The sequence below is a fragment of the Heteronotia binoei genome, chromosome 6 (genome assembly GCF_032191835.1).
Source record: "Heteronotia binoei isolate CCM8104 ecotype False Entrance Well chromosome 6, APGP_CSIRO_Hbin_v1, whole genome shotgun sequence".
Taxonomy (NCBI): Eukaryota; Metazoa; Chordata; class Lepidosauria; order Squamata; family Gekkonidae; genus Heteronotia; species Heteronotia binoei.
In genome coordinates, this window is record NC_083228.1 from 26705432 (window position 1) to 26720099 (window position 14668).

At 46.8% G+C, this 14668-nt stretch overlaps 1 protein-coding gene across 1 annotated transcript in view; it reads left to right on the plus strand.

Annotated features, from left to right (window-relative positions):
• STOX1 (storkhead box 1) overlaps nt 1-13924 on the plus strand; it is a 45969-nt gene extending 32045 nt beyond the window's left edge. The window contains exons 2-4 of the mRNA XM_060242645.1: nt 4884-5036; nt 9577-11917; nt 13583-13924. Coding sequence (XP_060098628.1) covers nt 4884-5036; nt 9577-11917; nt 13583-13742 — 2654 coding nt within the window. The 3' untranslated portion in view covers nt 13743-13924. The remainder of the gene's footprint in view (nt 1-4883; nt 5037-9576; nt 11918-13582) is intronic.
• Nucleotides 13925-14668: the final 744 nt, after the last annotated feature.

A 14668-nucleotide genomic window follows, 5' to 3' on the forward strand; every position in this document is an offset into this window, starting at 1 on the left:
CGTTACTTCCTGGTTCCCAAGAGGGACGGGGGACTGAGACCCATCATGGACCTTCGGAATCTGAACAAGTTCATCCTATACCGCAAGTTCCGGATGTCCACACTGCAATCCATCCTGCCCCTCATCAACCAAGGCGATTGGATGGCCACCCTAGATCTCAAGGATGCCTATTTCCACATCAGCATCCACCCAGAGTTCAGACGGTTTCTAAGGTTTGCGGTAGGCCCGCAGCACTTCCAGTTCACGGCCCTACCATTCGGACTTTCCACAGCACCCAGGGTGTTTACAAAAATGATGAGCGTAGTGGCTGCCCACCTCAGGCTACAAGGGGTGATGGTCTTCCCATACATAGACGACTGGCTCCTGGTAGCCAGTTCAAGGGAAAGCCTATCTGCTCACATCACGTCCACGCTACGCCTCCTGGATGCCCTGGGCCTACAGGTCAACCTAGAAAAATCGAAACTCACCCCATCAAGGTCAGTGCAGTTTATAGGAGCAGTGCTGGATACAAACCTGCACCGAGCGTTCTTACCCGCCCAAAGGGCAAAAGACATTACCAGCTCTGTACAATTGCTCCAGAGGCAGGGATGGGGCACAGTCAAACAGATCCAGCGGATGCTGGGCCTGATGGCGGCGACGACAAGCGTGCTTCTCTTCGCGAAACTGAGGATGAGGAACATGCAGCTATGGTTCCTACGTCAGTTCCGCCCAACCAGGGACTCACCTCGAAAGAGGTTCACTATTCCCCCCATGGCGCTCCACTCGCTTCACTGGTGGGGGTCAAAGGACAACATCTGCCAAGGAGCGCCCTTCCACCTTCCGGCCCCCACAGTGACCATCACCACGGACGCTTCCCAGTGGGGATGGGGCGCTCACATGGAAGGACTGTGCGTGGGGGGCCAGTGGCCACCCAAGCTGGCCCTGCAACACATAAACTACCTGGAACTGTTAGCAATCCACTTTGCTCTGCGTTCATTCCGCCCGAAGCTGACAGGGAAGACGGTGGCTCTGCTCACAGACAACACCACCGCCCTGGCATACATCAACAGACAGGGTGGAACAGTGTCCCGTCGCCTTTGCGCACTGGCAATGGACTTATGGGCGGAATGCATCCAGCACGACATCTTCGTCAAGGCCGCACACCTCCCAGGGGTCCTCAACATACAGGCGGACTCCCTGAGCAGAGGGGGGGCCTCACCGCACGAGTGGGAACTCCAGTGGCGCTTCCTGCAGCCAGTCTTCCAGCTGTGGGGTTACCCTCAGCTGGACGCCTTCGCCACAGCACACAACAAGAAGTGTCCCAGGTTCTGCTCCAGAGGGGGTGCCGACCCGGCATCCCTCGGGGACGGCCTTCTCATCTCCTGGGAGGGCCGCTTCCTCTATCTCTTTCCGCCCCTCCCCCTTTTGACGAGGGTACTCAACAAGATAGCCAGGGACAGGCCACGCTGCATCCTAGTGGCCCCCTGGTGGCCACGTCAGAACTGGTTCTCCTCCCTACTACGCATGGCAGGGAGGAACTTCTACCACTTCCCAGCGGACCCAGACCTCCTGTCATCTCAAGGGGGGCTAGTGCTGCACCACAATGTGCCACACCTGAAACTGACAGCGTGGCTCATAGACCCCTAGACTTCTCCAGCAGGGTCCAGGAAGTCCTACTAAATAGCAGAAAACCCTCTACCAGGGCTTCCTACGATAGAAAGTGGAAGAAATTCTCCAACTTTCTGGCCGACCGGCCAGGCACACCACAGAGGGCAGGCCTGCCGGCAATCTTCGACTTCCTATTGTCTCTAGTCGACGCAGGCCTAGTCTTCTCGTCCATCAGGGTCTACTTGGCAGCAATATCTGCCTTTCACGACCCTGTGGGCGGATACTCAGTTTTCGCCCACCCTCAGTCCAAAAAGTTTATGAGGGGACTATTTAGACTACATCCACCATCTAGACCTCCCACTCAGCTGTGGGACTTGACTCTGGTCCTAGACATGCTAACCAGGCGTCCCTTTGAACCTATGGCCACGTGCTCTCTGCAGCTCCTGTCCTGGAAGACTGCCTTCCTCGTGGCCATCACCTCTGCTCGTCGCGTGGGGGAACTCACGGCGATGCGCTGTGACTACCCCTACCTAGCTTTTATAGAATCTGGTGTCTCCCTGGCCCCAGATATCAACTTCCTCCCCAAGGTACCCTCCCAATTCCACCTCAATCTTGAGGTTTGCCTACCCACCTTCTTCCCTAACCCCTCCTCGGACAAGGAGCGGAGGCTGCACTCCCTAGACGTCAGGCGTGCCTTACTCTTTTACCTAAAGCGCTCTAAAGCCTTTCGCAGGGACCAACAGCTGTTCGTCTCATATACTTCGCCCAGGCTAGGGTCTAGGATCTCTTCACAGCGATTCTCGAAGTGGCTGACGGAGACCATCAAGACCTGTTACCTCCTAGCAAAGAGGCCGCTGCCAGGACCTGTTCGCGGACACTCCACCAGAGCAATGGCGACATCGGTGGCGTTCCTGAAAGGCGTCTCCTTGGCGGACGTCTGCAAAGCTGCCACCTGGTCCTCCCCGCATGCCTTCATGAAGCACTACGCGCTGGACGTGCATGCTCAGCAGAGGACTCGGTTGGGGACTGCGGTGCTGCAATCTGTCGTCTCCGGTTGACCGTCTTCCCACCTCCAGGTATGCCTTGCTTGCTAATCTCCCACAAGTGTGATGCACAGAGACCACGAAGAAGATAGACAGGTTGCTTACCTGTAACTGTAGATCTTCGAGTGGTCATCTGTGCAGTCACACTACCCGCCCTCCTTCCCCACTGCTGACGGTCTCCCTCTTATGGGGGGCTTTTTTCAGCGGTCATGAAGGAACTGGCGGGATTACCGCGGTGGCGCCGTTGGGCGTGCGCAATGGGACGCCTGCGCATGCCCAGTGGCGCCGACCGCGGAAAATTCCCGGGCTTCTTACAGATACCGATCGGGGACCCGCGCAGGCGCAGTATCCCACAAGTGTGACTGCACAGATGACCACTCGAAGATCTACAGTTACAGGTAAGCAACCTGTCTTTCTTTGAAGTGGATATCTTACTTTTTTTTTTTAAAGGGGGTTTATTTTGGTAGTGTAGGCATGACTGCGCCCTGACCTGAATGGCCCAGGCTGGCCTGATTTTGTCAGCTCTTGGAAGCTAAGCTGGGTCAGCCCTGGTTCTCACTTCACTGGGAGACCACCAAGGAAGCCCAGGGCCGCTATGTGGAGGCAAGCAGTGGCAAGCCCCCTTTGACCGTCTTTTGCCTTGAAAACCCTCTGGAGTTGCCATAAGCTGGCTATGACTTGACAGCCGTTTCCACCACCTCCAGGCATGACAGTAGCACTGGGTTAAAGCTGATTTAACACGAAGCTCCTGTTTGCACCCATATTATACAGGAGGAGCAAATTGCATAATTGAAGCCTAGGGCAATGCAAAAACATGTGTAGATACAAATCATGTATTAAGCCTTGGTTCATGACAGCCTGTTCACTTTTTTCCCCTTGCGGTTTTCTGCATTTGTCTTCTCTTGGTAATAAAGTAGATTCCTAAGCTCATACTTTGCAATGGTTGGGGCCGGTCACGGCTCCATCAGGCCTGGACCAAGAGGTTTGATGCTTGAAACAGAAAGTCCAAATGGCGTTATCCGCCCCCCCCCACACACACACAATAACAACACATTGCTATTCTTTAAGAGCAGACGGTTTTCTACATGAAAGCAGCTGTAAAATTCTGTCTTATGGTAGTGATTGTTTTAAAAATTTATAGTAGGAAAATAGTAATCCTGCTGCCTTCATACTCCAGAATATATATATTGTGTGAGAAGCAGTCAATGGCACATTCCACACCTACAGTGAAGAGCAAACTTAGTGGCATTTGCATAGCGATAGTGTTTTATTATTCAGATTGTTTCTGGGGTGGCACAGAAAGGGTGCAAAATGCTGTTTTATTAGACCACTTTCCCCCAACGTTTTGGTTTCTGGTAGTTGAGGTCGTGTTTTTAAAAACTGCTAATTTTAAAAGGCAATGAGAAATGGAAGCCAAGAGGCAAGTGCTCTGTAGGGCTTTCTCAGAATCAACACAATTGGCAGCAAATCGATTTGTCCCCAGTAGGGAAGTACCCAGAGAGGGGGAGGGGGCTTGGAGAGGAGATAGAAGAATTGACCTCAGCGGAAGTGTGTCATTTGCTTCCCCTCCTCTGCAGTCTTTCAAATTCCTCCCTCACAGCTTGAACAATTGTTGGGGGGGAGGAATGAGTTGAGAGGTTGGACCAGAAGATGCCCACCTTGAAGGCACATTGAGCTCTGTCCCTTCTCTCTTCCAAGTGTATAGCCGTGTTGGTCTGAAGGTGACAAAGTTAAGAGTCCAGTCTGAGCGCCAGAGTTGCTACTGCATGCTGATCTCTGTTGTGACACGCCAAGTTCCTGCCTCTCTGGGACAGGCACTGGAGGGGGGATTGCTTCACTCTCAATATTTCTCTAATAGACTTCCCTTTCCCAGATTGTGCTCATAATGGCTTCATATATGGCTTACCCACTTCTCTAGTATAGAGAGAGGTTGAAGCTTGCCTCTTAAATTCAAGCAAGTACAGTCTCCCCAGCATGGTTCTAGCAGCTACTGTTCTTCAGGGGCATTTTGTAGCTTTTGAACAGGGATATTTGTTTACTCTTCTGGAGGCCCCATTCTCTTGTTTGCTGTGGTGTGGGTGGCTAATTGTTTAAGTCTCTGAGCACTGCTGTGTGGGGTCTTTTGCCCACCGCCAACTCCCTCAGGCTGACTGTAAAAGAGGCCAGAGTGTTTTGAGAGTGCCACTGAGAGAAAAGGAACCACGTATCCAAGGTAGAGCGCTCATTTTTCTTCCCTCCTTGTGTTCTTTTTAGGCGACGTCTCTCCGGTTCATATGAATCCCATCCTGCAGTCGCAGTTTGTTCCTCTGGGAGAAGTCTTGTGCTGCACTATTGCTGATATGAATGCAGCTCACATGTCCGTGACGCAGGAAACCTTACTGGATCAGTTGGGCAAACACTACCCAGGTAATCCATTCCAGCACCCGTTGTTGATGCGCAAAATAAGTATTCGACTCAGAGGGCTTGGCAGCCAGCAAAGCAACAGGCTGTGAGCTACCTGGGACCTGGAAAGCAGTTGTGATGGTCATTCTGCAGTACTATGTGAGGATATTAGGAGTCAAACTAGAGGTAGTGACAGGAGACCGATGAATAGATCTCCTGCTGTCTTTGAAACACAAGCAACCTTCTGTGGGTTTCCTGCCATTCCAGTGGGGGAGAGTTTTTTTAACTCTTGCCCATGCCATATTTGTGACCTCATCACCTCCTCCTCCTGCTGCTGTTTGCTCTAAGGAAAACATATGGTACAAGCATCATAGGATGCCTGTTATGTTCCCCCCCCCCAATAATGAACATAGCATCCCAAAGGGACGAATTAGATACTACTGACTGCATGTGTGTGTCATGGTGGTGGTGGATTTAATGTGCTCATTTGAGAGTTGTTTGTAGTTTAAGAAGTTTTAAAAGCAGCAGGAAATCTACAGAAACTTCCTGTCCCTACATCTGGCTTGACCCTTGATGTAGAACAGGGCTTTGTATTGCAAATAGGGTCTTCTAGTTGAAAGATGTCAAATTCATGATGGAGGGGGGATGACTTTACAAATCTGGGCCTAAATGTGACTATCTAGAAACACTGGGATAAGGAAAAGGGAATCTGACATCTGCCCAATATGTGTATATATTGTCACAGTAAATATCACCTTTTAAATTTTTAGGTCAACACTTAAAATACTTGTTCCATATACCTCTAAATATAAAGTTATCTTTATAGTGCATTCAGTAAAAAAAAATTAAAATCCCTATCAACAGCATCCAGGTGGGGTTTTTTTTAGATATTTATATCCAGTGGAGATCCAGAGTGGCTTACAACATTCTTCTCACAATCCTCCATTTTATCCTTACAGCAGCTCTCCTGTGTGTGAGCAATGCTGAGACAGAGTGTCTGGCCCAACGTCGCCCAGTGAGTGTCCATGTTAGAACAAGGATTCAAACCCGGCTCTCCCAGATGCTGGTCTCTTATTCTGATCACAGCAGCACACTGGCTAGATGTCACTACCTGTGTAAACAAAAGCTAACTCCCAGCATTCTCTCACACTCTCGGGTTACCAAGAAACAGAACCCAGGATGGGGCTGCGCTACTGAAGAGGCGGACAGTGCTGAAAGACACAGGTTTGATTTTCAGTAGATAGAGTCATCAGGGGCAGAGGGGATAAGTTCATCACCCATTACTTTCCTCCATAGGAATTAACAGGAATCATTCTGTTCTTCAGAAGAAGAACAGCTCCTTGGAGGCACTGTTATAGTGTGGGCCAAGACCTGCCCTTCTCCCCTGATGAGGGTTGCCAAATCTGGATTGGGAAATTCCTGCAGATTTGAGAATGGAACCTGGGGAGGGTGAAGTTTGAGGCGGGGAGGTACCTCAGTGGAGTATAACGCCAAAGAGTTCACCCTCCAAAGCAGACTTTTCCCCAGGGGAACTGATCTCTGTTGTCTGGAGATCCATTGTAATTTCCAGAGATTTCCAGGCACCATGTGAAGGCTGGTAGCCCTACCCCTGACACTGGATGACCTCACTGTCCCTGATGAGAGCAGACCAGAGGAGCACTGCATTTACACACAGAGAAGGCAGCGGTGCATGGCTGCTCCCCCTTTCATGGGGAGGGGGCTGTTGTCCAGTAGCAGCCCTTCCTCTAAACAGGCCCTGCCCATCATAATGATGAGTTCTGTGCAGATCAAAAGATGTCACCCTTGCCTTTACAAACAACCCTTCGCACAGCCATTTCCAGAAAGGCAAGAAAACATGCTTTTGGTGTGACTGACTCTTGTCCCATTAAGACAGGGCTTTTTTTTGTAGCAAGAACTCCTTTGCATATTAGGCGACACACTCCTGATGTAGCCAATCCTCCAAGAACTTTCAGGGCTCTTAGTACAGGGTCTACTGTAAGCTTCAGCAGAATTGGCTATCTTAGGGGTGTGTGGTCTGATAGGCAAAGGAGTTCCTGCTACAAAAAAAGGCTATGAGAGGCCACCAGTATTAAAGCTATGGATTTGCCAGTGACAGCTTCACATGGGTCTTTCTTGTCTCCTGGAATCTGGCAGAATCTGGGGAGGAAGACTTTTTCTTAAAAATATTCCTGATTGCACAGGAGAAGCGCTCTTTAGAACCACAGGAGATTTTTCTTGGGCATGGCCTGCTTATGTCTGTCATTCACAAACATTACTGAGAGCCATTGCAGTACAAGGACGCAGAGGCTGAGTTCACATGTAGCCTCTGCTGTGAATTGGAGGGATGGCTAAGGGTGAGCTGCAGCTTCCCATCTGCAGGAGGAAAGACCAGCTTAACAGTGCTACTTTAAGGCAGAGATGTGAAATTTGTAGGAATATCAAAGAAACCGGTGTGTGTGTCTGCTCAGTTTTTCAGAAAAGCAGGTCCAAAACTTCAGGTACACTTTTGTTTAAACTGGAAAAAAAATGCAACCAGTTTTCATGGGGGATGTTTAGTGGCAGGACCAGCACTAAATTTCTAAAACTAGCCCTCACTATTCAATCATGCATATTTCACTATTAAGCTCAGTTGCCAGCTTGGCTTGTTTCGGTGCATCTCGCTGTGGTCTTCAGAATGTGGGATATCTGAAGTTTGCAAGGGTATCATTGCAGCCTCTCTGGGGCTGATAGATAAGCATTCCATAGACTACAGAAGATCTCCCATATGGAAGCATCGATTTCAGCCCTTTGAGAAGTTAACATGTTTATCTGCTGCCCCCTAATGTGTGACTGGAAGAAGGCACCCTTCCCTCTACATTAAAATAAAGCAGTTGCTCTGGATCGAGCCTGGATCCATAGAAATCCTGAACATGTGTGGTTCAGTGTCTCTGTGCTCAGGACTAGCTTTATCATGAAGCAGTTGGAGTGGTCAGGAGATTCCACAAAGGGGGGGGGGGGCTTTTTCTCCAGCCACTGGTATTTTTTGATGAAAGTGTGATGCTCACATCTGCAGTTTCTAGATATATATTTTATTCTTCAGCGGCTATTTCATAAAATACATTTGGGAGTGGATCTTAAATTCACCTTCTGCTTATGCTGTATTTTTGCTTGTGGAAGAGGAGGAGGTGGATTCTTGCCAACTCTCTCCTTTCACTGAAGCCCCCTACTTCAAGTCCTGTGGTGTTCCAGAAGGTCTGCTGACCCATCAGAGTATAATTTGAGGGCCCTAGAAGACCATCATGGGGGCCAAAGTGTTGTCATTTACACAGCAGAGCTCTCCAGGTGCTGCGGAAGATCCCAGTTATTCCAAATGTGCATAAAAACCTGGAAAAATGATCCAGAGGACACAAATCTTCATTTGGGTGTTTTCATTTGGAAGTTCTTGTGATGGAAAGAAAGCAGGAAGCTTTTCATCTCAGGAAGAATTGACAGAATGAAGTTGCTTAAGATACAGTGGGGTGGTCTGAATTTCCACCTGTGTGGCCTCACTGTGGCCAGCATTACCAAAACAGCCCTGTATGATTCTTCTCCTGACATGAGGCTGAAAGGGGAGTAAAAAGCCGAGGAGGGGGTGGCAGCAATGGGAGGGAAAGCCAAAACCACTTTGAGAGAAATGTGTGATCACACAAGAGATTTGGCCCGACCTAGCCATGCCTCCCCTCAGGTTTTTATGTGAACCATCACATACACACATCTGCTCCTGAGTCTTGCCCATACTAACCTTGTCTTAGAATAAGCTGGGACCAGATTAAATAGTTCCCGGCAGGGCTTTTTTTGTAGCGGGAACTCCTTTGCATATTAAGTCACACAACCCTGATGTAGCCAGTCCTCCTGGAGCCTACAGTAGGGCCTGTACTAAGAGCCCTGTAAGCTCTTGGAGGATTGGCTACATCAGGGGCATGTGGCAAGGGAATTCCTGCTACAAAAAAAGCCCTGGTTTCCAGTAGCAAATCTCTAAAATGCATGCAGGGTGCATTTCCCGGTTGTCTGAATGGTCAGGGTGTACAATGCGCCAGCCCGCCCACACACAGGAGCAGTCTGACTGTTCCTCTTGTGTGTGTGGCCTGTGCCTTCCCAACAGCAGGGCAGGGGCTGTGTGATTGCTGTGACACACATCAAAGAGAACTGGCTTTTTCAAAGCTGGGATACTGTTGCTCCAAATTCCCAGTGTGATCCTGCCTGCACTTGAAGGGCTACAGGGGATCCCTGCTGGAAATCCCTTGGCAAAAATATCTTCCCTCCTGGCTTCTGAGCAGGGCTTGGTCTCACTTCCCTGCTGGTGGGCTGGTTACACTAGGAGGGCATGAGGGTGGCTGGGCAGACTCCGGTGTGGTGAGGTTACAGTTGAAACCTTCATTCAGCTGCCAGCTTGCTGGTTGGCTCTTGTGTGTTGACCTCTGTCCCATAAGCCCTGCATGCAGGGGAGGGCAGGATAAAAATCCAACAAAATAAAAAGTATTTTGCTTACTGAATATGTTCTGCAAATACTACTACTGTTAACATATGTCCCTCTTTACTGTTCTAGGCATTGCAACTCCCACACATGATATTTTATACAATACTCTTGGGATGCTAATTAAAGAACGGAAGATCTACCATACTGGGGAAGGATACTTCATCGTGACCCCAAATACCTATTTTATCTCTAATAATGCTGTGAAGAACAGCAAGAGGGTCCTTTTAGAGGATACTGGCCCTCGGGAGTCGTCCATCACGTACCTTGTAAGCATGGAGGACTCTGTAGAGCTTGTGAAAGAGGATTTCCCTGTTGCCACTCACTGCAAATCCTGTCATTGCTTCCCTGACCATCCTGCAGGGAGTGAACCTCAGCAGCTCCCCAATCATAAACTTCATGGGAAAAGTCAAAAAGGGTCTTGTGAATCTAGATTCTCTGTTCACAATCCAGCCACCGATACGCTTCCTGGCCGCCATTCTTGTGAAACCGCTCGCTCTTCACATTCTGCGAAGGAAAAAGAGAAAGGTAAAAAGTTTGGATTGAGCCTTTTCTGGCGCAGTGCTTCTAAAAAAGAAAAACCCAAGAAAGCCTGCTCCTCGTTTTCTGCCCAGTTTCCTCCGGAAGAATGGCCAGTCAGGGATGAAGACAGTTTGGATAATATCCCTCGTGATGTGGAGCATGAAATTATCAAACGCATCAACCCTGGGCTGACAGTAGACAACTTAATCAAGCACACCGCGCTGATGCGGAAGATTGAGGAAGAGAAGAAATATATCAGTAAAGGAACCTCAACAGAAGTGTTGACCATGAAGCACAGACATTTTCCCAAAGGGTGTGGGAGGAAAAAACATAGCAAGGCTGTAAAGCATCGCAGGAAAGTGCAATCTGGCAAAGAGAAACAGATCAGTAAACCGCCAAGAGGCTTTAAAGCTGATGACCTCACAACAGCTAACAGCAAGCTGGGAAACTGTACAGAACATCCATCCTCCTGTTTGACAAATGAATTTTTGCTTTGTGATAAACAGCAGTGTGAGAATGCAAGAGAGGCTGACCCGTGCTTTGTACACAAGAAGGAAATTACTAATCCATTTCAAAGCATTTTGTGTAGAGGAAATAAATCCACAAAAGGACACAGACGTCAGAAATATGACTATGTAAAATCCACAGTTCCTAGATCAGAGAGGAAGTTTCTACAGCCCCACACTTTGGACTCCACAGAAATGGCAGACTGTAGAACAAAAGAGTGGTTTGCTGTCAACTGCGATGATGAAAAGGACCAAAAGGAACATCTGGCCACAGATTGTTCCAATCACCGTCATGTTTTGGACCACTGTGTTGAACACTCAGATCATTCACAGTACCAAGCTTTACAAACAGGTGGCAAATATGGATCCTTGGGAGAAAGTATAGCTTATAAACATAATACACATCGAGGGGCAAACCCAAAAAGTATGGGGGAGAACCAGGCAACTTCAGAAACTTATACTGTACTCTTGGATGGATCAGAAATGAAGTATCCACAGGCTTCCATTCATGTTCACCAGTGTAGCAAAGCCGGCCAGTGTGACTTAAAGGATTGGGATTTAGGTCAGTTAAAAAGCACATGTTTCCCCAGTGATACAGAGGCTACTCACCCATCAAAGCAGTCTGAAGGTGCTGCCACACAGAGACATAATGGGGATTCAAAGATGGAGCTACAATTAAGCGACACTAGCAAATGGCTTGAGTCTGTGAACCCGCAATGTGAACGATGCTCTTTTGACAAGTCAGTTCCATACCCAAAAGGGGAGGTTGTCGACACTTGTGGTTCACTGGGTCATGATGGTGAAGAGCAACTATGTAAGGAAGCATCTGAGCTGCTGTCCAAACAACCTCAGTGTAGTTCTTCAGACACAGGGAGGCAAAATAACATAGAACGTAATTCTCACTTCTCAGGGCATGAAACAGCTACAGACCTGCTTGATTCTTGGGAGCATGAGGGGAGTGGGTTTTTTAGCATTACTAGATCAAACAGCAGCTCCAAAGAGTATCAGAAAGTCAGCACTGAAGGAGAAAGTTGTGTCTGCCGCCAGATACCTCGGTGTGTTTACAAAAGCGATGAAGAGATTGTGGCTGTTGGTGGACATGGGCGAGCGTCGGATACTGCTGATACTTGTGTGTTTAATTGCTGTGATTTGCATGAGGCAGAGGCCAGAACTTGGCAGGAGTCCATAAATGAAGTGGACAGGAAATTGGCATCATTGGCCCTGCCATCAAAAGGCAGAGAAGTTAAGACGAGCATCATGGAAAAACCACAGACATTTGATGATGTGGTTAGCATGACCAATCAATGTCCCCAGCATGAACAAAGCCACTTGGAAGGGATAGGGAGCCACAGCATAACAGGAGACAGTGGAATTGATTCTCCAAGGTAAGAGCTTATGTTAGTGGTGTTTCCCCCCCTACAGACCCTAGTCATTGTTTAATGTAGCACTAATGATGGCTTCTCCTGTAGCAAAGGCCTGTCGTTGATTTGTACAGGCCGCTCAGGAGTGCATCTTAACCAAAGCACAATCCTGTATTAAGGTAAGAATAAAAAAAGAATCTTGCAGGATCAGACCAGTGGTTCATTTAGCCCAACATTCTGACTCACACAGTGGCCAACCAGTTGCCCTGGAGGACTAATAATCAGGACAGGTTTTGCTCTTCCTGGCACTGGTTTTCAGAGGTTTACTGCCTCTGAATGTGGAGGTTCTCCATAGTCACTATGGCTAATAGCCACTGATAGATCTTTACACATGAAGTATATATGAAGCTGCCTTACACTGAATCAGACCTCTGGTCCATCTAAGTCAGGACTGTCTTCTCAGACTGGTAGCAACTCTCCAGTGTCTCAGGCAGAGATTTTTCATATCGCCTACTGCCTGGTCCTTTTAAACGGAGGATGCTGGGGATTGAACCTGGGATCTCCTGCATGCCAGGTAGATACTTTGCCACTGAGCCATTGCCCCTTTTCTCCATGTTTCTGTCTAATCTTTTAAGTCCATTTATGTCTGTGGCCATCACTAGATCCTCTGGCAACAAATTCCATATTGAGTTTGATTTTCCTCTTGGAATGCTTTGGATCTGGGAGTTCTTAATGGATGTTTACATGATATGCCTGCACTGCTTAACACTCTTTTTGTGAAGGATAAGGACAAAAACATGCCCTGCTGTTACAACTGTGCATCTAAAACTAGCAAAAAAAAAGAAAGTCAGATACATAATGCTTATGCCTTTTGCACAATGCATTAATGAGTGAGCCTTAGGCTGATGTTGCCTCTCAGATTCTAAATTAGAATGACATAGGGAATCCAGTATGGTATGAAGAACCTAAAAGAGTAAAAGGTAGAGCAGTTCATTAGATCTTTTTGATTCCAATGTGTTTTGCTAAATACTTCATCAGGGATGTAGTAAAAAGTTAAAACAGATACAATAACATTAGTATGTCAGTTATAACCACCATGCAGAGTATTAATTAAGAAAATGTTTTTAAAAAATAAAATTGCTTTTAACCTTATTTTAAAAATGACTTAAGACACACTCTTAGCATGGTATTGTGGACAGGTGGGAGCAGGGCTATGGTAAATGGGAAGGGTAGGAGGACTGGCATGTCCCACAAGCCACAGAGGTTCAGGCAAGCTGGATGCCCAAGGGCTGCTGTGTACAAGAGCTGCTGGACCTTTTGCACCGTCATGGAGGTGCACTGTCATTTGACCAAGGGTGCCAGAAGCCCAGCCACAGGGTATAGAGTTGTCTTGTGGGTTCTCAGGCTCTGGGCTCTTATTGTGGAATCGATTTTGTGAGGCTTTACATAGACTCCTGTTTCATTTGAAACAGAAGAATTTATATGCTACTGTCTGCAAATGAAGCACCTTCAAAAATGAAAATATGCTTGAGTTCACATAATATTCTTCCAGCTGTTGGCATGTTGAGCCAGGTACTCTTTCTTTTGAAGACAGTGATTTTGATTCTAGCTAAGTTTTAGGGAAAGGAATACATGTTAAAAAAATGATTTCTTAATCATTCTTCTCTTTTACCAAATCGTTACTTCCAGAACACAAAGTCTTGCATCTGCTAATTCTGCCATCTTGGAAGGACTGAAAAAAAGAAGAAGTTTCTTGATGAACTTGGAAGGCATAGAGAAGACGATACAGAGTGGCAGGGCTCTCACACGGAATTCCTTACTTCAGTTGACTCCGGTCATGAACGTTTAATTTTTTTCCCTCTTCTTACCAAACTCTTGAGAATTCTTTTGTAAAAATGTGAATATATTTACTGTAAAATCTTTAAAGCTACGAATATGTTTAATTGGCTGAATTCATTATATTCTTCTTTTAAAATGTATGAAAACTTTGTGATAAGCTTTTGTATTAAAATGGAATCCTTTTAATACTTACTGAGGTAATGTTTGTTTTTTTTACAATTTAAATTTTATTGAATTTTTTTCATATATAAACAACATGCATACAACAAACTCAAAAAGAAAAAAAGTTCAGCAAGATACATACTGTAGTTTCTTCAAGACAAACAGAAGAAAACATCTATTATCATTCAATAACCCAGTACTTCCCCAACCCTAAGGCCAAATATTGCCCAGGATTCCAAAAAAGAGTTAGTAAATCATAATATTCAAGTACTTTGGAGGAATTTTACCAAAATCAGTTTCCTTATTATTTACATACTCGAGGAAGGTGAACCATTTTTCAAGAAATCAATCACCTGCTTTGGCATTTTCTTGCAAAGTGATGCTGGTTGCTAGTTTATCTTGGATCAAGATGTCCCAAACTTTGTTAAACCAACAATTTAACTTAGGCACTTTAGCTCTTTTCCAGCAGCTGGCTATAACAATTTTCCCAGCTAGTAGTAAAAGTGCAACCAATTCTTTTTGCAACATAAACAAATTAGAATTAGGTCAAAAGTTTAAATAAAAGAGATTCTGGTGCAAACGGTATTGTAATCCCTGTTATTTTTGTGATTTTTCCCAGTACTTCCATCCAGAATGCTTTGATCTCAGGACACTCCCATCAGCAGTGAATGAAAGTTCCCGTCTGCCCACAACCTTTCCAGCAAGTTGGATTTTCTTTCACTTTGCCCTTATAAAGCCTGTAAGGAGTCACATACCACCTTGCAAAGATCTTGT